The following is a 22,984-nucleotide window of genomic DNA, read 5'->3' on the forward strand; positions in this document are numbered from 1 at the left end:
ACGCCAGTCTATCACAGGGCACATAGAGACCAACAGAGACAGACAACCATTCACACCTACGGGCAATTTTAGAGTCATCAATGCACCTAACACGAACATCTCTTTGGACTGTGGGAGGAAACCGGAGAACCCGGAGAAAACCCACACAGACACGGGGAGAACATGCAAACTCCACACAGAAGGGCCCCAGCCCGGATCGTGCCGCCCTGGTTAGTAGTATACAGCTGTACAAATAATAATAATATAAATACATTTTTATAACACATCAGTATCAGATTAAATCTGAATAGGAAAGGAAAAATGTTATAGAGACATCTTTAAAAATACTGTTTTTATTACAAAACTGCAAGTTACATTCTACTAATAACATACATCAATCGATTTACAGCCAACCAGAGGAAGAAGTATCAAGAACAACAAAGTTGCATCAAAAGTATGATAGATAAATCATAATTTCCTCCCAATATAAACTCAATACTTGGAAATGTTTTCAATTATATTACACCTTTTACCTTGTTACTTGATGTTACCAATGTTTGTTTACCTGCAGGAGTCTCCTACTTTAGAAGGATTGGCAATTAATTCTTGGGCTGCTCAGCCTTCTGTCGGCCATCTTGGTTTTGAGAGATTTGCGTTGCACTTGTGACAGCTGGCCAATGGGTGGCAGTGTTTTCTTGCATGACTCACAAAGGTCCACTAACTGATGTGCAACTTTACCATCAAAACCAATGCTGTCCACTGTAGTGACCATTATGTCTCAATAATTACATACGCTCTTACTGTTTTTGCTATAACACAAAATGTTCCAGTATATGCTCCAATTAAAGAGGACACAGTTGGATAAGCAAGGACAGTAGAGAACAACAGAGAGTTGCCATAGGGATATTTTAAACATATGGCTGTGATGACTAGATAAAATATGATTAAAAATGAGAGCACTGTGAAGATGAACTTGACTGCACGTTCAAAGTGCTCATATAACATAAGTTCAGGACTTGAGAATATTAATAAAGTGATCTAAGTGCTATGTAAAAAAGTATGTTTTTCTTTTCTTTTGCCATTATAGGGCTAGGCTTAAAGTGTAATTCCATGGTAAAATCCTCCCATGGTCTTTTTCAGCACTTACATACATCAAATAAGCCCCCAAGACAGTCTTTTTGTGTAAAAACTATTAACAGAGAAATCCGGGAGAGTTGCTAACAGTCGGAGGTGGCTAACAGTGATTAGCTCGATGCAGTACGGTGAAGGCATTAAAACGTCTTTTTTAACCACTAATACTGCTCAAAATAACACCAAACCTCTGCTGTAGCATGAGAAGAGTCTCTACACATAAAACAAAGCACCAACAACGTAGTTAATGAACCCAGAGTTTATGAAAAGAGTGTTTTAGAGACTTACCTACTAGCTTAGGTACCAGCTCCTCTCATAGTAAAGACCATTCAAGTCAATTAGTAAAGTCAACACAAAAGGAAGGAGCCCATTGGTGCTTTGTTTTCTGTGTAGGGACTCTTCTCATGCTGCTGCAGAGGTTTGCTATTATTTTCAGCAGTATTAGTAGTTAAAAAAGACCTTTGAATGCCTTCACCGTACTGCCCGAGCTGATCAGTGTTAGCCACGTCCAGCTGCGACTCTCTGGATTTCTCTGTTAATAGGTTATACACGAAAAAGAACTTGATGCCTTATTTGATGTATGTAGGTGCAAAAAAAGACCATGGGATGATTTGACACCAGAATTACACTTTAACACACAAACAGAGCAGCAGGCTATAAAGTCTTCTCCTCTTAACATCTGGGATAGATAATGAAATCCAAATAATGAAATTTTGAATGGTGAGTGAAGTTGCACTTTTCCAAAAGCATCCCTTGTTGTTTCATGACACAGAGATAACAAAATGTGCATTATTATTTGCTATACACGATAAAGATTCAAAAATAAGAAAAATATGGAGAGATATGTGTGTGACATGTGACCCAGTGTTTCCCGCAGGTTACTCCCCAGGAGCAATGCATTATGTCATGTAATTTGTTTTGTCTGGAGGCTGATGGCTTCTAGTGGTAAAATGAAACTCGAAATGAAAATTAAACATAATGCAATGTTACACTGTGATGAGGTGCAGTTAGATAGTGTTACAGTAGTTTTGGGGGATCTTAAGGGGCATTTGTAACCCAGTGCCTCTTCAGGGCTTTGAAAGGCATTTTTTTCAGGGCTGAAACCACAGTCTGGACTGGAGGCTTTGACAGTTCACTTCAGGTTTGGCAGGGGTGTTGAGATCCCAGAGGAGTCTGTCATAAGTCAGTCCAAGTGCTTCTCAGCGCACAGAATTTGACAGTACATCAGCATGGAGAACACCAGGGCCAGGATCTGACAAGACAAGAGGTCAAATGAAATTATAACCTGCAAGGGAATAAAAAGTCACGATAACAACAGCTGGAATTACTTTAATGTCGATCCTTTTATTTCCCACTTTGTCTTTTTGCTGAATCTTGACTTCTCAAGTTAAATGTAATGTAATTTTTGAAACCCTCATAGTGCTTCGTCTGAGACATCTGACAGACACACTTAAACTACTTTAACAACAAAGCTAACACTACTAATTCTCTGCTTAACATTTTGTTACATATTAATTCAGCTCAGATTATTTTAAGTGCATGAAAATGCATCACACCGACACTGAAACCTTATGATAAAGCATGCATCTTCAGGAGCATCTTATTAAAAGTATGGAGTATTATTACACACTGTGAGTCCTTCATAAGACACTTGAACATAGAAATGATTATTTATTATAAGTCACTGTATGTATGTGTATAGATGTGGTCTTCATAGACAGATAGATAGAAAGAAAGATTTGAACGTCAGTATGACACATTTACGATGATGGTATGTGAGAGATGCTACCTGCACAACACCAATACACGCTCCAAACACCAGGACTGACGGGATGTTGTCCAGCAGCCACTGCCTGGCCTTCTGATAGCACGGCTGCAGAGGACACACAAAGAGAGAGTGTAAGGGAGGAGAGGCACGAGCGAGGAAGCTCAGGGGGAGAAGAAGTAGAAGAATAACAAACGTAAAGATAAAGTGGAGTTTTTAGCTTCTGGGTGAACCTGTGGCTTGTTTCCAACCGGTCTGATCGTCTGACTGCTCGTGTTTCTTGCATGTTCATTGTAGTGATTTTATAGAGTTTCAATAGCAATGTGTTGATGAGAGCAATACTATCAAAATGAAAAGTCCTAAAAAACTTGCATCATCCTTTAAACTGTGATGCAGTGTATGAATGGGAAGTAATAAAAAGAACTCACTGCTGCCAGTTGACTTAAACAGTTCCTAAACGCTGCGTAAAGATATTTGAAACTGCCTAATTCTCTCACAGTACATCTGAATTTGTTCCAGATGGGTTAGAGGATCTGATTCTTCCACACATGAAGAATGTGAGGAATGTTTTAATTCCATTTTAACAGCTTTAACAACTGTACCTTCATTTTTCAATAACACTTTCCAAAGTTTTCCCTCTCTGGTGCCCTAGTGCTTCTGCATATTTCAGCACATTCACTATAAGCCACATGGTTTACATTAGCTGCTGGCCATTTTCCTGCATGCTGTTCTGTGGAGGTTTTTTTTACTCTTTCAGGCAGCTTTTGATCCAAACACACGTCAGTGCTGTATGCAAATCAACTTGCAGAGACTTGTACCGTGTTTGAGTTAGCAATCATTGTGTGTAACTTTAAAAAAAAAATCAATCTGCAGCTCTGCAAAACCAACAGCAACACGGTGGCTGGGGACAAAACAGAAAAAGTTGAACATTCAGAAGTACAAAAGAAAGGGCTGCTGCTCTCAGTACAGGGCAGGAACAACAAACTTTCCCAGACCAGCAGCCATTAGTGCCATATTTCAGTTTGATCTTAACCTCAAATAACTGTAAATAATTATATCAGCAATATACTGTATACTGTAAAAACAACTTAGCCACAAGCCCCCAAAAGCAGAAACCAACCTCGCTCCATCCGTCAACACACTGGTCCAGCCCGACAGAGCAGCAGGATGAGGGCAGCGTTCCATTCAGCACATCGTACCAGTCTGTTTTGTTAGTTACTCCACAGCACTTGAACTGAGACAAGAGACAGGAACACAGTAACATACAGAGATTAGAGTTAGACCGACTCAACTACACAACTCACACTTAGCCCACACTATTGACTCGTCACTGTTGGAACCTGGGATCAGGAAAGGAGGGTACACACTGACATCCCTTTTCACTGTCCCAATACTTTCCCTACCACTGAGTGCTGCCACAGTCCAGCAGGTAGATTCTACAAAAGCTTAGATATGTGATTAACAAACATCTTAAACTCCTTTCACACATGATCTGCAACCCTAAAATGATCTCGACATTACGTCTGTTGGTAATGGTCAACGCTGACATCATCAGACAAAGTCAATGAACGTCAAGAAATTCTCGCATATCCAGCAAGTGAGAACGCATCTGATACGGACCTCCTGTTGTGTGCTGCATGTGTGAGAGAGAGAGTCTGACATTTTGTTTGAGTGACTATGACAACTTCCATCTACAGTGACATCATTTATTCTGCTACATAAGAAGTTGTGCATCGTTTGTTGAGTGCTCACCATTTTCTGGACATTGTCCCAAGATTTTTTCAGTCCAGGTTCTGACTCATAAATCTTCATACCTTCCTTTAGTTCACCTTGTGCTTTGGAATCCAGCTAACAAAAAGAGAAAAAGAAACACTTGGTAATTCATTCAAATAATCATCCATCCATCAGATGTACCCACTGTGAGGCCTTGCTAAGGCCTCTGGTAGTGTGCACATCATAGAAATAGAATGGGATAGAAAGGACACAGCGCATTTGACTAAATGGCCACAATAAAATGGTGGTTGTTGTTAGTTGTCATGGTGACAACACGCATCAGTCTGTAAAGTGTGTTTTAGCTCGTAGGAAAGAGAGGAGACACAGTTTGGGAGATGCTCTCTGAAAGTGGCGAGGAGTGAGTTGGAGTGAGAGGGGTAGACTCTGTTCAGCACAGCAGAAATGGCAAACCGACTCGCCAGTCAGCCAACCAGTGGACGGCCAGCTAGCTTGCTAACTCTGAAGTTGAACCAGTGGATGGCCAGCTAGCTTGCTAACTCTGAAGTTGTCACTCATCTGGTGATTCTTCCCTACGCTGTGACAAGAGTGTGCAGATGAAGCATTACTTTGTTCAGTTTGACTGATTTAGTGGATGGTCCACTGTGCCTCATAATGTTCTACTGCTTATTTGGTTGTAAATGAAAAACCTCTGTGACTTTCCGCAAGTCAGTTTATATGGAAGTTTATTCAGAAGTAAGTCCATTGCAGTGGTAGCAGTCAGGCTGTCCCCATCCACTGTTCGTACATATAACTACCAAAGTAATGCACTGTAATTTGTGTTTGTAATCCACGTAGAAGGAACTCAGGTGACGTAGTATAAGAGCACTAAATCTGTATAGGGTTGGGGTGGTGCATCGGCCCTCAAAAGATAAACAGGACTTTAACCAAACCACAAAGTTAATCTTATTCAAATCATTTTGGGGTCTAAACTGGTATGTTCACGTGTCTCCATTTCACATCATATTATGTAAGATCACACTTTTTAACCCCATTGATAAAAAACGGCTGCTGCTCTGAACATCCTGCTAAGTTGATTTGAATGGGAATGTCCTTTCTACATTTTATATCTTTGTGTACATACAGCAACATGTAGTGATGTCCAAAAGAAGCTTCATGCACCATTAGTTGTATTTGTTGAGCCCACTAGATGGAGCTCTTGGTTTGAAGGGAAAAGGCTCAAGGAACAGTAATGAAGTGGGTTTCGAACCCTTTGTTGAACAGAGGTCCACACTCAGAAAACGAAGAAAATGCTTCCTGAAGCTTCATAACGAGCCACATGTAACAAAATGGCTTTGTACAAAAGCATCAGGGCTGCAAATAACAATAAATAATATTATTGTCAATTAATCTATAAATGAGTTTTCAGATGAAATAGTGATTAACTAGTTTTGTGGTTAGAGAACACGGAAACTCGGTCTTTCACTGGCTTAAACCTACTCAACATTGCCTCTAGATGTCTAGAGTATCGGACTAGTTTTCCCACACTTTCTTTTCATCTTTTGCTTATTTTATTCTCATTCTTTTTATTATCTGTTTTATCTGACTGTTAAGAGTTGGAGCGTGTGGGAAGCTTAAGAAGTGCAGTCTCATTGTGTGTACATGAGCTCACCTTGTCATGGAAGATGTGTATTACCACCGTTAGAGTCACCTCTGTCAGGACCAGGAGCAAAAGGATCACAAAAAACTGCAGAACAGAAAAGAGCAGGGGGAGACTGACATTGTAGCGTATACAAGAGAAAAAAGGAGGGAATATCAGCAACTACTCCGTCATGTGGACCTCTCACCATGAACAAAAGGCAGCGCTGCTCTTTAAGGGCTCCAAGACAGCCCAGGAAGCCCGTCACCATGGTAATGCCGCCAGCGACAAGCAGCAGATTGGCAGCTGAGAGGGATGGAAAGGACAGGGGAAGAGAGGAGAACTCTGCCTGCGTGAAGGACAACCAGACTCCAATGCCAAACAGGCCGCATCCCCCTAGCTTTTCAGGAAATAATGTCAGGCCAGTGTCAAAATGCAGCATTTATCACAACGCATGGTTCTGAGCACTGGAGTAAATACTAACCCAAAAGATGAGGTTAAAGACAAACATCAAGTATTTGACACAGCACAGACACCCCCGAGACACCGACATCCTGAGGGAGAAAGAGCGAGAGAACTATGTTTAAATGCTTCATACTGTGAATAACTGATAAAACACTTTTCATTTCATTTGTACGCCCCAAAAAGAACATATTTGTCTCTTTACAGCTTTACTTGTTCTTTGTGAGCGTGTCCAGGGAGTGGGCGCCCCGTTCTCCTAATTTATGGTTGGATATTGGGACTTTAGTTCATATTATTTTTATACTTTTGTGAGGACTTTACACTGTGACTGCATGTTTGATTCTGTCAAGGATGGTTGTAATTACCAAATATATCGTGGGCTGGGTTGTGAGAGGCAGCTTGTAGCTTTTGTGACATTTCACTGTCGCACATTTCTGCGAGAGATTTGTTTTGCACAATTTTGTCTATACAATATTTTGTTTGCTTGTTATATATGAATGTTTCCTTTAGTGTGTGGCCTACTTTTGGAAAGACAGTTTCTGAAAGAGTGGAAGAATTAAGTATGGAAGCTTTATTTTACATTTGTGCTGTAGGTCTTTGTATTTTTAAAAATGCGAAATGCTAAACACAGGACTGGAAAATACTGTGACGTTAGTAAGTCAAGTAGATATGAGTAGTGCAGACGTATATTAATACTATTCCGACGTGTGCATGAGTATATGTGTGTGTGTGTGTGTGTGTGTGTGTTCACATACTTCATGCTATTCTTTTATAACTCAGGCAACATCCACATTTTTATGTTTAATTATTTAATTTTATTGTTCCTGAGTCTTCCATGTAAAAGAGATCTCAACAGGACAAACCTGGCTAAATAATATAGTGTACATCTTTTGCTATGTTGACACCTGGCGTCTACACTACTCCGGCGTTTCTGAGCCCTTAAAACAGACTTCTGGAGACACGACTGCCCCTGTTTTAGTTTGTAAACCCTTTTCCATCGAGAAAGACCTTCAGTGTAGTTTTTTGGGCTTTTTACAACGAAGAAAAGCTCTCCAGTTCTGATTTAACTGATGCTATTGCTGCACCCTAACCTCTGTAGGAACCACTATTGCCCCCCCCCCCCCCCCCCCCTCAACTTCCAGTAGCTCCTCACAGGATGCTGACTGGTCCAAACTCCTGGTGGTTCAGACACAAACACATTTCAAACCAAGCCAGTCAGCACAGGTTAATCCCTAGTCATGACGATTCGGATTAACCTGACTCCGCCAGATGGATCGATGGGAACTCTCGTTTGGAGATCTTTTGGGAAGAGGCGGAATTACTGGTCGCTGATTAAACCATCTGTCTATTGGGCCAAATCAACCAATCAGATCAAAGAAGCGTATGACATGCTAACAGCACCAGGGCAAAGCTCAGAAAGTAAACAACATGTTGGTAAAGGATTTTTTCCGTTTGTGTAACATGAATTTACGGATAAAAGGCACAATTTCAGGTGCCGGGTTCATATTTCAACAGAACGATCACAGAGAAAAAAGCGTTAGCGAGTGGCTTGCTCCATAGCTGCACTCATCTCATCCGTGGATGATTAGGTGGTTGCTTGGCAACCGGTTTTCAAATTTTCTCCACTGCACATTACCAGACTGATCAGAGAGTAAAATACAATGGAGCTCGGGTAATTAGGATGGTCTCACAAGGCTAGATTCAGATACAACGTGGGTCAAAACCAGGGAGCAATGCATACCAGTTACCCGGTATTTAGTGACACCGGTAGTGGAGCTTTTGTGTGCGACCCCCTTCTCGACCTGGGTCAATGCAGGTGGAGTGTTGTGTTCTGGTAGTCACATGTTGTACTTCCTGTTCTGTTCTTTCACTGGAATTACGTTGGGAAGTGGTCACTTCCCAGCCAAAAGGTACAATTATAACAGCGACTAATTCTGTCACTGTGTGTCCATGTGACGAGGGTGGAGCGCATGTAAATGGCTAATTCATAGTTTTGATGCAGGGCCCCTAGTTGTGAAACAGAACTCCACAGTAACATTATGTTCAATAAACTTTATGAATGCATATGTGTGTGTTCATGTGTTTGTGAGCATGTTCACACTGGAAGTAGTAGTCCTCACACTCACTAGTGACCCCGCACAGGAAGTCAAACTGCTGACAGGAAGGAAGCTCCCTCCTCTCCTCAGTAGACCTAATTATACTGCCCAAGGCATTTCCCATGACCACAGCAAACCTGTGACTCACAGATCCGATACGAACCATGCTTCAAACATAGTGACGAGTAGGTGCTGTGGTCAAGGGTGACACAGAGTTACTGCACACATGTTGTGTTGACTGTATCAAAGTCAATCTAAAGGGGGGAAAGCTTTGTTTTTTGTTTCTTACGTGAATGTGAGGACATGACAAGATTATCAGCAGTCATTAATTGAACACCAGTAGCCCTCTCACACACACACACACACACACACACACACACACACACACACACACACACACACACACACACACACACACACACACACACACACACACACACACACACACACACACACACACACACACACACACACATACACACACACACACACACACAAACCAGTATTTCATCAGCCATCGCTATGACAAATGCTTGGGTCGTTTTAGGCACAAAAGGTTAAGTTGCATGTACCCCGGTTGCGTGAGGGAAACATTTTTTTTAAAGTCTATTTTCTATAATCTCTCTCTCTGTTCCTTAAAACCTATATTTAATGCATTATTATTGTTTTATCATTGTGTGTTTCACAGCCTAGTGTATCTAATGAGATCTACAGATGTGCACGGTGAAAATATAGTTCCATTTGAATGCATGTAAGCTAAATACATCACATAATAACATAGTATTCATTCCAGCATGCTGAGTTTCAAACATGGTTAGTTTCTGGAGTCCAGATTTACTCAGAGTATCTGTGTATTTACAACTGCATTCAAATAGATTTTACCTGACGATGAGTTTCAAATCTGGTCTTTGTCACGCTCACACTGCTCTTCGTACCTCCTGGTTTGGATCTTACGCAGTTTTCCTTCTCAGACCTCTTTTGCATTAATCTCTGAACCCTCCAGGCTTCTCAACAACCAGCTCTCCTTTCTTCTCTTCCTCTGTATTGTTCTCCACTGGTAGATTGTATCCGCCCACTTTCCCCAATGAACTTGTCCTCTACCACAATTCAGGACTTCAGATTGAATTGACGTTATTTTCAAACTGGAAGGTTTTTCCCTTCTTTTTGTTTCCTTTCGTTAACAGAACTGCCTCTCTCTCTCTCTCTCTCTCTCTCTGTCTCTCTCTCTCTCCTCTCTCTCTCTCTCTCTCTCTCTCTCTCTCTCTCTCTCTCTCTCTCTCTCTCTCTCTCTCTCTCTCTCTTCTCTCCTCACTCCTCTCCTCTCTCTCTCTCTCTCTCTCTCTCTCTCTCGACTCTCTCTCTCCTCTCTCTCTCTCTCTCTCTCGCATCTCTCTCTCTCTTCTCTCTCTGCTCCTCATCCTCTCCTCTCTCCTCTCTCCTCTCTCTCTCTCCTCTCTCTCTCTCTCTCCTCTCTCTCTCTCCTCTCTCTCTCTCTCTCCTCTCTCTCTCCTCCTCTTCTCTCTCTCTCTCTCTCTCTCTCTCTCTCTCTCTCTCTCTCTCTCTCTCTCTCGATTGTTTCCAGATGTGTGTGTTGTTGCCCGTCCTCCCCTGTGTTCCTCCCCTTGCATTTTTTTCCTGCTGCTTGTTCCTCCTCCAGCCCACAGCCTGTTTCCAGAAATTGTGGGTCACTCTCCGGTTTCCTCTGTCTCAGTGATGTTCTCTTAGGTTGCTGAACATGCACATACTCACACATTTACTGTACCTCACAGTCGTGTTCTTTACTCAAGGAAAACCAGACTATACTTAAGTTATACTATACTAAAGTTTAAAACGTTTATTATAAAAACAGCAAAGAATTTTCTGCTTGGCTAAGGGGTCTCTCAGCCAAGCTGTTGCTAAAACCAGTAAGCCAGAAAGAGCGCTGAAAGCTCTCCCTTCACAAAGACTTTATACGGCAATAAAGTTCATTGGGTTGTAGTGATTGGTTCAGAATGTTGCTGAGGCAGTCCCTGGTTCAGGCTTTAGAATGTCCATCACTCCCAGACAGGCTCTCATTCGTTCACAAGTTGAATTCTCCGCTCCCTGGTCACGCGGTTCCTGCAATGAACAGCCAGTTCCCGTAGAAAGAACACTCCCTACTCCTTCTTTGGGCAGACCCCTTTTTATCTTACTGCACCTAGTTTTAACTTGGCGCTTCTCTGCAGCATCATCTAATTATGCTATCTGTGTTAAATCGATAATAATGTGAAAGCATGCTAAATCATTTTCATTTAACTTCTATACCTGCACAGTGACTTATAAAAAAAACTTCAACCATGTTATGACAAAAATAAACAGCATGTTTAAAAATCCCTTCAAACCCATAAAGCCCTCAGATCTATTACCATCCACAGGAGTGTTTTGTCAATTAGCACCCCTACCTATCACAGGAAGAGATCATGGTTTGAGTTAAAATAAGTACATATGTTACATAACTTCTTTTCTGTGTTTGTTTGACCTGTCCATCCCCTCAATCCCCTCCATCTCCTCCCTATGCAGCCTCCACAATACGTCACCGGACTTCCTCCCTTGCTCCTGCTGTAATTACTACAGTAGATTTCCGCGCCACTGTAAATGTAAAATAGAGTTCTGCAGGAATGAGTCTTATAAAAGCCAGAAATGAGTAAGCATTTTTTTAAATTCTGGTTTGCTGATTTTGAGCTGTGTGTTTTTGAATGGATTCTTGGTAGTGATGTTCAAATGAAGCTTCATGAAGTATTTTCTTTATTTTCTGAGTCCACTAGATGGCCCTATCTGTTCAACAAAGGGTTGAAAGCACACTGAGTTGCCCTCTAGAATATAACAACTACAACTAATTGTTCATGAAGATTCATCTGGATGTCACTTTGTGGTTAGATACCTGAAATAAGGTCCATGGTTAACACAAGTTTAAGAGATTTTCACGTTTTGTTCTATGACATAAAATACGTCATTACATAGCCCACTTTTACATTTATTAAAGGCTGTTGCTAACAAGTGGCTAAATGAGCTACAGTGGTTGTCAGCTGTCATGAAATGTCATCCTGCTGGTGGTGACGTTATAGTGATGCGCCCGTGGTGTGGTTCGTTTATAACCTAACATTAGCTTTTCACTTCTGGCGAGTGCCATCATTAAAGTGGAGTGCATTTGTGAAAATGATTTTGCTGAACAAAATGGGCGACAGTTTATTTTCCGCAATAATCCAAAATCCAATTAGAAAAATCCCATTCGCTTTTTGTTGAGGGAATCAGGGCGAGGCTAAGATGTCCTCCCTGCAGCACTCTATATGCACTAATAATAAGCTTCAGTTTCAGAGATTGGGCTGTTTATTGTCATTGTGTAGCAACAGTACCTTAGGATGAGACTTTATTGTCAAACATCTGCATACAGGGCAGTACAGTACATACATAGAGAAACAAGATTGTGTTTACATGTTTTCATTTGCTTTTATGTAGGCTAGCCTGAATATGCTCCCTTGGCATATTCAACAGTGAGCTGCCAGTGTGTTGATATTTTCATCAAACATGAACCAATGGCTCAAAGTTTCAGGTTTCAGTTAAGATTTGCTCTCACCAAAGGAAACCTCATATAAAATGATAGTTGTACCTGAAGCATCATTTATAGATCATCATCATCATCATCATTACTGACCCTGTTCAGTACAGCTATATTCCCTGGATGTGTGACTTGCTCTTTGTGGGCTGAAGGAGTACTCCGCTTTGTGATGCATGATCAGCTTGTTGTTGACAAAGTAAAAACTGTCCGAGCGCGTCTCAAATGGGTTGGAAATCATTTCTTCAACTGAGCAAAAGAGAAACAAGTTCAGGAGTTAGACGTTGTAATATAAAAGGTGTAACATTTACACACTAGTGCAGATAAACAAAAACGCACATTTGTTCTCTTCCTAGCATGAAAACATCATAAAGCCATCATTATGGAAATGATTCATTCCACTTCTAATGTGTGTGTCTGTGATTATTATCAGTGTTTTTCCATGTGAAGTGGCAGATACAGAAAAATATTAATAACATTGGTTATTAATACCCCAATAATATGTATACATTTCCTGCTGGTCAAGTGGTTAAGAGCTATACTTTATATACTGTTGATCTACAAGAATGCATCATATTTTGTAAGTGGATCATGTTTTGGTTTAAAACATTTTTTTTGCTGTAGATACAAGAAGATATTTTTTATCTAACATCATGTGTGTTGTGCTCATGCATCCTTGTGGAGTTCATAGTGTGTGTATGTGTGTGAGTGTGAGTGTGTGTGTGTGTGTGTGTGTGTGTGTGTGTGTGTGTGTGTGTGTGTGTGTGTGTGTGTGTGTGTGTGTGTGTGTGTGTGTGTGTGTGTGTGTGTGTGTGTGGTTTCATCCTACCTGTCTCTGGTTCCAGGTCAGGTAAGCAGTAGATGTGCTCACAGGTGTTTCTACTGTGTGGGATGCAGAAGCCAATCTCAAAGTCAAAGGTTTTGAGCAGGAGGTCTCTGAAAAAATGTCTCTCGATCAGACGGAAGCGGTTCAGTGCCTTGCTGCCCACCGTGAACTCCAGCCTGAGAGACGACAACACTGGTTATTGTTTAATGAGGTTTAGGGAAACACTGTGTTTTTTGGTTAAATGACTACTCCATCATCTTGGTAACAATATTGAACTACACCCATTTAAAAATGGGCAGGGACTTTGTACATCACAATAAAGCCCCTACGACTTCCTGGTTGATCCAGTAAGGAAGTGTCAAAAAAAAACTGCAGTGTGAGTGTCCACTAGGAGCAGTTTGCACAATAGAGCAGTAGTTCTCAACCTTTGTATATGAGGCTCTCTCAAGCACCACCTCTAAGACCGATGTTAAAATACAGTAATGTAGGCCGACACTATTCAGCTGACAGGCTTATTGCTAATCAGAAGATTATTTATAGTTGACTGTCTTAAGCCATGACTTCAGTTTTAGAAGGACCGCTCTGAATAGTCTCCTCCTGATCTACACTTCTTTTCCTCATAGTCCCCATTTTCAGTGTTTTCAAACTAATCCTTTTATCTCTGCTTACTCTCTTCCATCACATATTGAAACAGAAATATTACAGGAAATGCTCAACTTATTTTAAGTTGCATTCCACAAATCTTAAAAGTTTGAGTATTATCTTTGGAAACGTTGTAATATTTTGATGGTATTATAATTATTTAGTAATTGATGTGTCCTTTTTTAATTTTGGAGATTCTTTGGAGTACCACAAGTGGTACAACAGTTTGAGAACCAGTGCAATAGAGCAGTTTCTCATTGACCCCCATGTTAAACAGGCTGTTTTCACAGCATCATTAAACCTGTTTAAGGTCCGGTACAAAAACCATTCTGTTTGTCTAGTCATATCTCCATGACAACATGGAGGATTTCTTTTTACCGGTCTACTTTTTATTTTATTGGAGGTTAAAGTTTATGAATAATTAGGGGCGTGGCCTCTTGAGTGACAGCTAGCCTCTGGCCCTCACTTCTCCTCGGAGGTAAACGTCAGCCAGATGGACGTATGTCCCTCCCCCTAACGTCACATACATGCCCTTTTTTGGTAAGAGGAAATGAGGCAGGTCAAAGTAAAAGACAAGATGGTGACTCCCAATGGCGAGTACGATTGGATCAAGTTGAGAGAACGGACCCCGATGGAGAGGTTACGTCTATTTTTTCTACTGTCTGTGATCACAATGTGGTAGTTACACTAGATGATACGTTTGACCAACAGATGTTCTTGAAAGTAGAGATGTCCAAACGAAGCTTCATGAAGCATTTTCTTTATTTTCTGAGTCCATTAGTGGCGCTCTCTGTTCAACAAAGGGTTGAAAACACTGAAAACCATTTCTTGAACCTTTTTCTTCAAACCAAGAGCTCCATCTAGTGGGCTCAACACATACAACTATGGGTTAATGAAGCTTCATTTAGACGTCACTACTTGAAAGCAGTTGTTTCTCGCAGTTTCCTTAAAGTATGTTTGACTGAAAACAAATGAGTGATATCTTCTTGTGACTTTTCATTAACAACAACATCTGGGGATGTAAAGACGTGATAGTTTCATAACTATCTTTGAGGTAATGTGAATAGCAAAATAATTACTTTTTGATGCATTAATCTAACAAACATTATATTCTTTTTTTGGTTAGCATTAATCCTGTCCTCGATACGCAGCAGTTAATCCAGCAGAACAAACTTTCTGTGCCTTACGTAGCTCCTATCTCTCTGAGGGTCAGGAAGACAGGGGAGAAGTGATACTGGATGAATCTGCTTGTATCAAGATCAATGACGTCTTGGATTTCTGGAGAAAAAGACAAAAAGAAAGATGCACCACTGTCTTTCGGAGCACATTTGTTCATACCTCACAATATGTTTCGATGTGTAAAGAGGGGGATTAAGATCAAGGCTTCAGACTCTGAGCCACTCTCCTGAGATCATTCAGTATCTCTACAAATGTAAGAACAGGTGAAAAAGTACCTGTTGGAACGTGTTTTTTTATATCGAGGATGACCGCTCCACTGCCCAGGTCCCTGATCTTGAAGCGAGAGAAGTTTACGTTGTAGATGTTGTCCTCTGGTGAACACAGGAAATCTGCCACACATCCAGCCAACAACAGCTGAAAAATCACCTGCTCAGTGTTTTATGCTTCCCATGGTGTTGAATTAAAGGGAGAAACTGGACAGAGTGAAATGGGCGGGAGCGTCCTACTGCTTTTGTGCAAATATACCGTCATTTTTAACAGATTGACTTAGTATTCAGACTCAATAGCATTACATATGCCATCATTAGAGGGGTGAAAATAAGCATGTACACCCAGCTGTCATGTTATGACAAACCATTGATCGCGTCCATCGCCTCATTGCGTGTAAGGCTTGAAGTTGAAAAATCTGAACATGTCATGCGACAACTATTTAGCGCTGAGGTTGCGGGAAGCAACATGGAAGTTGTCCGTGAAACATCCAGGGGATCGCCAAAGCCGCCATTGTTGCAGTCCTTGGGGGAAACCAGAGTTAATTATCTCATCTCATCTCATGTTCAACCTCTTATCCGGGGTCGGGTAGCAGCTTTAGCAGGGGACCCCAAACTTCCCTTTCCCGGGCCGCATTAACCAGCTCTAACTGGGGGATCCCGAGGCGTTCCCAGGCCAGTGTGGAGATATAATCTCTCCACCTAGTCCTGGGTCTTCCCATAATGGATAGAACTATAAACTGTGGATGGCAGCGACGTCTGCCGGAAATCCAAAAGAAGAAGAAGAAGAAAGCTGTAACTGCAGAGTGAAGTTGATCTACCGGAGCACCCTGTACGGCTACAGAGGTTAAATCACTGACGGCCTGATCTCACTACAACACAACGGCTCTTTTAAGAGCCACACACTTCCTCTGAGAGCTCATTTATGTTCCTTTAGAGGCATCCAGATCCCTGGTTAGCACTAGCATAACATTAATTTAGCGGCCTAACTGCAGGGTAGGCTGAGCCGGGGGCTAGCTTCAGTTAGCTAGCTGCCTCGGTTGCTAGCTGCCTCAGTTGCTACCTGCAATTGAAGCAATGAAGCGGTGATCAAAATGTGAACAAGCGACACAATACTCGCATTTCTGGCGATTTGACCGCTTCCATCGCTCCCGGTGTGAATGCGTGGTTAGACTTTTAGCACACATGTGGAATACCAGGAAAGACTGACCAATCAGAGAAGACTGGGCATTTCAGGAGGGGGTCTAAAGGCACTTTAAACGAAGCATTTCATACAGGTTTGTTCAGACAGACAGCATGAGAAAAATAATGTTTTTCGAAAATTAGAGCATGCAAACATGTTCTAGTATGATTCCAAAATACAAGTATGAACTTGAAAATTAGCATCATATGGTCTCTTTAAGTATGTACAAACAAACACCATTGTTTTCTTCCTCTCTGCTCTTGTTTCAGATTATGATAATTACATTAGCAGCGTGTAAAAATCAGACTCACCCTCAGTGTATCTGTTCAGCCATAAGACATGCTGTGGGGTCACTGGTTCACCAGGTCTCCATTCAGCAACCACTTCCCCTTCCTCTGCTCTGCCCAACACTGCTCCCCCTGAAATAAACCCATTCCAATCCTCCACACCTCCATCGATCACCATCTCTTCATCTGCCCACCCTCCCTCTTCATGCTCCCCGTTGCTTTCACCATTCTGTGTTTGACACTCCTGCTCGCTATTTTCAGTTGTGGTTTCCTTCTGGCTCTCCATGTTTCGTATAGGCAATTTATAAAAGTGTTTGCAAAGTGTGGAAAATATCAGCTGCAGAGGTCGCAATCCACAAAGTGTAATCAGCTCTTACGCTCAGGGAGGTGGTGTCTAAACTGATTATGTCAGTCTGGATTTGGTAATCTGAGTCACTCCATAATTCAATCTGGACAAAGGCTATATGGTCAGAAGACTGTGGACAATACAGAAAAAGAAACATTTATTTGTCAATGTACACTTTTGTAGACTGATGACAGAGAGAGCGAGAGCGAGAGCGAGAGAGAGAGAGAGATGTCATCAGTGTTGATGTGTTGATGCTCTTGTCTTTCTGAAATCAAACATTGGGTGTCCTAGAACTTTCTTCAGCTAAATAAAAAGAATCAGAAACTAGAAAGTGGCACGGACAGCGTAGACCTCCACTAAGGCAATAGTTCAGTCTTCAGGTGCAACCACTTGATGTCTAGATTCTATACTGTGGATTGTAGTGCTGCCCATACAAAGGGCAGATGAGGTGGTTTGGAACCAGAAAAGTTCAATAGGGATGATGAAGAACCAGGTGGATAAACAGGAGTAGTGCAAAAAAAAAAAGAAGTGGCATTAATTAACAAAAAGTTTACTGAAACAAATGGTGACAATAAAGCCCGGGAATTTCAATAAAACTAAAATGAAACTGAAGCAAAGGGGTCTTACTCCAGTGAACAGCATTTTATCTTCTCAGCCTCACAACACTGGACACGTGAGTGAAACCAAGCAAACATCCAGATGACAGAACAATGGACATACCTTTAATACATATTTCTCACTCACTGCTGACATAACAATCTATTGACACATATCCATACCAGGGGTCCGTTTCACAAAGCAGGTTCAAAAAACTCTGAGTCTAACCCTGAACTCTGAGTTGATCTACTCTGAGATAGGAAACCCTGAGTTTTCGGTTCCAGAACAGCAGATTTGAGTTAGTTTGATCAACTCGGAGTAGTTTGACCTGGAGTTAAGCGCGTGCACCACAAGTAAAAAAAGACAGCATCAATGGAGCCCTGATTCGACGAGTCACCATGGCAACGGGGAAGAGGAGGGCTACGCTACAACTGCAACTGTAAATATGAATGCGCTCATACGGGAGTTTGTGCAGGTTTACACCGCTGCAGCGGCAAAAGAGAGGGAGACGGTGCGGGAGAACATTGCTGCTCGGGTCAGTGCATAAGTTTAAATGTAGTCCAGTTGCAATCACAGTAATATCACAGGGGGAACTGCTTGAGTGGGAGCCTATTAATTTATTTCATTTAGGTGCATTCCCACGGGGGAGAAGCGCAGCTTAAGATGAAACATAAAAACATACAGGTATTCAAACAGGTAAAACCTCAGCACTGTTTCATGGTGACGCCTCATTTTGAGCATGTTTTACATCGTAAAGTAAATATTACCGTAAGTGGCTGTTTTTTATTCAACATATAAATGTTGTATAAAAAACTCCCATTTCCAAAAAACGCAGCGCAACACACAATATCTGCTGTGATATAAGAGCATTACTGGTTTTTAATGTTGGAAATGTAAGGAGGGGTGAGATGGACTGTGACATGAAACGGTGTTGTGCCGTATTCAGCCCCCTCGCATTATAGGTGATATTCTGGATCAGAAGGCTGTATAGGAGTAGTTAATATAACGGTAACCACATTAAAAGCACACACTTTTGAACCTATGAATTGCAAGAAAAGCTGGGATTATATTTAGAAACGCTAAGTCAAATACATTCAACTTGCTCAAAAGATCCATTTCATTCATTTTGTAATTATGGCTGCAGTATATTAAGGACGTCAAAGCGCGGTCTGATGATCATCTCCCGACGAATATTTAATTCTCTGCGCACTAATGCGTCACCTTCATCCACGGGGTCGTTATCAAAAGGACATGCCATGGTAGTGTAAATATTCACCACCTAATATAACTTCTAATGTAGGCCTACTGAATTATTTTTATACGTTGTATACAAAAACTCCCGTTTGCAAAAAAAACGCAGCGCAACACACAATATCTGCTGTGACATGAAACGGTACCGCTCAAACAGAGAATTGCCTGGAAATGCAAGAACATCTATAATCAATAGTTTGATAATCATCTCCTGACAAATATTTAATTCTCTGCGCACTAATGCTGCAGCTTCATCCACGGGATGTTATCAAAAGGACACGCCATGGTAGTGAAATAGTCGCCACCTAATATAACTTCTAATGACTGATTTTTGCCATGATTTTCTGAAAAAACAGACGGAACTATAGCAGAACTATACTTCGCCAAAACTCGCCCGCTGACTGAATGAATGAGGAAATGAAACACCGTGTGTGGCTGAAAGAGGGCGGAGACAGAGAGAAACTCAAGGTTTTCTGAGAAAAACCTGGTCCGGACCAGGTTAGTTTCAGAGAGCATGTTACCATGGTGACTGACCGAGAGGTCAAGTTACCTCTCTTTGTGAAACAGGCTAGAGTTACCCCTCTGTCTCTGGTTTGAGTTACCTCCCTTTGTGAAACGGAAAACTCAGAGTTTCCCTCATTTCAGGGTTAACAGACTCAGAGTTTTCACTAAACCTGCTTTGTGAAACAGACCCCAGTTTGCACACCAACATATAATGTTGTTGAACGATAATAATAATTACCTTCCTTCTTCTTAACAGGGCCCAGCCCCTCGCTGCTGAGAGACAATCAGGCAAATCTGTCGGCACTTTCCTTGACTGAGCAGCTGATCTACCCCGACATCCAAGCTGGTGTCATTTCTACACCTTAGTTAATGATATAACCTGAAATATAGGCCTGTAATTAATAATTAAGCAAACGCAAAAACTATATTAATGTAACAGGACCTAAAGAAATCAGAGAAATGCAATCTTTACACATGGAAATATTATATTTTCATTCACTGTAATATTACCAGTATAACCAATACTAGGTGACTGTGTCTCAGTGGAGGAGTGGGTCGTCCTCCATTTGAGAGATTGGCGGTTGAAGGTTGAACCCTGAGTTGCTCCCTGTGCTGCGGTGTGTAAATGTGGTGTGAATGGTTAGATTAGATGGTATGTAGTTGTCCACTGCCATCACACTGATGGCAGTGGACAACTACATACATAATGTCTGTGTGAATGGGTGAATGTGACAAAACACTGTGAAAGCACCTTGAGTAGTCAGAAGACTAGAAAGCCGCTATAGAAGTACAAGTCCATTTACTATTTACCATGTCAATGTCATGATTGGATCAGGACAGTCCTACTCTCCTTTTTAGTCGTTGTGTTCGTCTCCCTCTGTCGGTGTTTTTCTGTATGTGCTCCCGTTCTGTTTCCCTGGTTCAGTTAGTTTTTCCTGGCAGGTGGTTCTCGTTGGCATTGATCACCTGCCACTCTGTATATTAAGCCGGTCCTGAGCCTCACTCGGTGCCGGATCATTATTCCACACACTCTATCTACCCAGATGTCTCCCTGTGTAACTGGCCTCTTGTGTTCATGCCTCGTGTCAAGTTTGCATCAGTTCTCTTCGTGTTTGCCTTTGTTGTCTGTGCACCTTTTTTGTTAAAGTAAGTTTATTAAATCTATTAAAACTGACTCTTGAGTTCTGTGTCTGCATTTTGGGTCCAATCCTCTGTGAATTCCCCGTCCCCCCCATGTGACAGTCATGATGTGGTTGTGCTTAACAGATGCTTCATTAATCAGCTGTGGATTATAATGTACTTCTAAATTGGGAATATTCACATAACATTTGTGGAAAAACAGAAAAGACGTTATTATTATGGATGCAAATATTAGATACTTGAACTGAAATAATATATTAAACAGCATGAATGGCAGCTTGTTATGAAAAACTGTTGTTATGAAAAACTGTTTCACGAGAAGCACATTTTTTATTCAGTCAAATTTAAATGTGCATATGGAAAAAAAGGTTTTCACACAAACCGGTATGATGTAGTAACACACTTACAGTGAAACATTGTAGTATACACTGTTGTATCTGTCACAGTGCAGTGAACAAATACAAATATAACTACTGTATTCTTGGTTTCTTGCACATTGATTGATTGTACCAGTAAACTCATGAGTCCCTTTGTGTCTGTAAAATATCCTCAAATGAACAAAACTCTCTGATTTTGGTTTGGCCAACATTTCTTCCACCCTGTACTTGTATGTTTAATGTTGGATACAGATTTTTTCCTGGTGATCTATTTCCTGAATGTTTGCACTTGATTGTTTTCCCTCCTGTGTTTATGACTTACGGTACAAACAGCTGGAAAAAAAAAGTCAGGTGACCAGTTTTTATTCAGGCTCATTTTTCTAAGCCACTGGAGCTGGAGCTGTTGCCTAGCAATGCAATTACAGTGAAAGTGTCTATTTAGAGCAGGGGGTGGCAGTGCACTCTTGTGGCCAAAATGAGTATTACAATAAAACACAAAGTGATCCTGACAACAAAAAAATCACATGCAAAACTTTTTTTCATCTTCTTAAAGTGTAATTCTGGTGTTAAATCACCCCATGGTCTTTTTCTGCACTTGTATAAATCAAATAAGCCAGACTGTTTTTTTTTTGTGTATGAACTGTTAACAGAGAAATCCCAGAGATTCACTAACAGCTGGAATTAGCTCGGGACTTTACTATGAGAGGAGCTGGTACAGGGGCCAGTAGGTAAGTCTTTAAAAACACTCTTTTAATAAACTCTGGGTTCACTAACTACGTTGGTGGTGCTTTCTTTTATGTGTAGGGACTCTTCTCATGCTACTGCAGAGTGGTGTTATTTTGAGCCGTATTAGTGGTTAAAAAAGACGTTTGAATGCCTTCACAGTACTGCCCGTAGCTAATCATTGAAGAAGAAAAAAAACAACTATCTCATCTACCTTATAATAACTGAGCTTTGATCTACACACAGAGACCCCCCCCCCACCCCCCCCTTCTGTTATCTGTGTATGTAATTTAATTCATATCCATTCAACTTGAAATCCACATCCTCCTCAGAGGTGAGCCAGGTTTCACACACCGCTATAACATTTATTCTTGGATTGCCTTTAATGTTCCTTGATGTTTTTGAAATGTGCATATAAACTCCTGCTGCCGAAGGAAATATTGACTTTCATCGATCTGACTAAACCTTCATGTTTAACTCTTTATCTATAGAGTTACTGTTACTTTTGTTGTTGCTTGCATCTCCGTGGCTGTCTGTCTGCCTGTCTATGTCTCTGTCTGTCATCTGTCTCTCTCTCTCTCCCCAACCGGGGCAGACAGATGTCCGTCCTCCACAGAGCTGGGTCTGTTTGATGTTCCTGTTAAAGGGAAGGTTTTCATCACCACTGTGTGCACAAGAGTGATGGTTAAATACTGTACAAAGGTATATTATTATTATTACTACTTTTATTAAAGATAGGGCGACTTGTTGCTGCTCATGGTGGAATAGCTGCGTAAGTCATATATTGTCACAGAGTGTGGTCTTCACCCACTTTACCCATATGTAAAGTGACTTGAGATAACTTTGGTTATGATTTGGCACTGTAAATAAAATCGAATTGAATCTGTAAAATTACAGCAAATATTGTTTATGTTGTTGAAGAATCATTATCAGGGTCGATATGCTGTTTAACTTGTGTTCAGTACATGATTATTGTGGACATTTATAGTGTACATAGATGGCTTAACAATTGATTGAACTGTTTTTGAATGGGATTGGAGAAATGCTGAATTTGAAAAACTTTTTTTATTTGTTTATGCATGAGAAAAAATCCAAAATCTTTAAACATCTATTCTTCCATGAATCCAAATCAGTTCATATACAAATTCTACAACTACAAATGACTGCAAATGTGCTCAGATACACAATAACACACACAATAACACAAATGCTGCTCCTCTGTTTCCTCCATTTCTCTTTGGTCTTCACTGGCTCAGCCACTGCCCCACTCGCAGGTTTGCCTCTTTCTTTGACATTATTATTCACAAACA

General features: G+C 41.1%; 2 protein-coding genes across 2 annotated transcripts; both read right to left on the reverse strand.

Annotated features, from left to right (window-relative positions):
• Positions 1-390: 390 nt before the first annotated feature.
• Positions 391-9,960, reverse strand: tspan4b (tetraspanin 4b). The gene is made up of 8 exons (XM_083930628.1): positions 9,665-9,960; positions 6,709-6,778; positions 6,433-6,624; positions 6,258-6,332; positions 4,628-4,723; positions 3,996-4,109; positions 2,900-2,983; positions 391-2,362 (listed from the first exon to the last, which is right to left on the reverse strand). Exons 2-8 carry the CDS (start codon positions 6,775-6,777, stop codon positions 2,294-2,296), a joined length of 699 nt encoding a protein of 232 aa, XP_083786754.1. The 5' UTR covers position 6,778; positions 9,665-9,960; the 3' UTR covers positions 391-2,293.
• A 2,484-nt stretch (positions 9,961-12,444) lies between these two features.
• On the reverse strand, positions 12,445-17,022 carry mmp25a (matrix metallopeptidase 25a; the record flags this gene model as incomplete). Its single annotated transcript, XM_083931288.1, has 5 exons — positions 12,445-12,602; positions 13,183-13,355; positions 15,009-15,099; positions 15,276-15,389; positions 16,761-17,022. 5 exons carry the CDS (start codon positions 17,020-17,022, stop codon positions 12,445-12,447), a joined length of 798 nt encoding a protein of 265 aa, XP_083787414.1.
• Positions 17,023-22,984: the final 5,962 nt, after the last annotated feature.

The sequence above is a fragment of the Echiichthys vipera genome (assembly GCF_963691815.1).
Source record: "Echiichthys vipera genome assembly, chromosome: 17".
NCBI classification, from domain to species: domain Eukaryota; kingdom Metazoa; phylum Chordata; class Actinopteri; order Perciformes; family Trachinidae; genus Echiichthys; species Echiichthys vipera.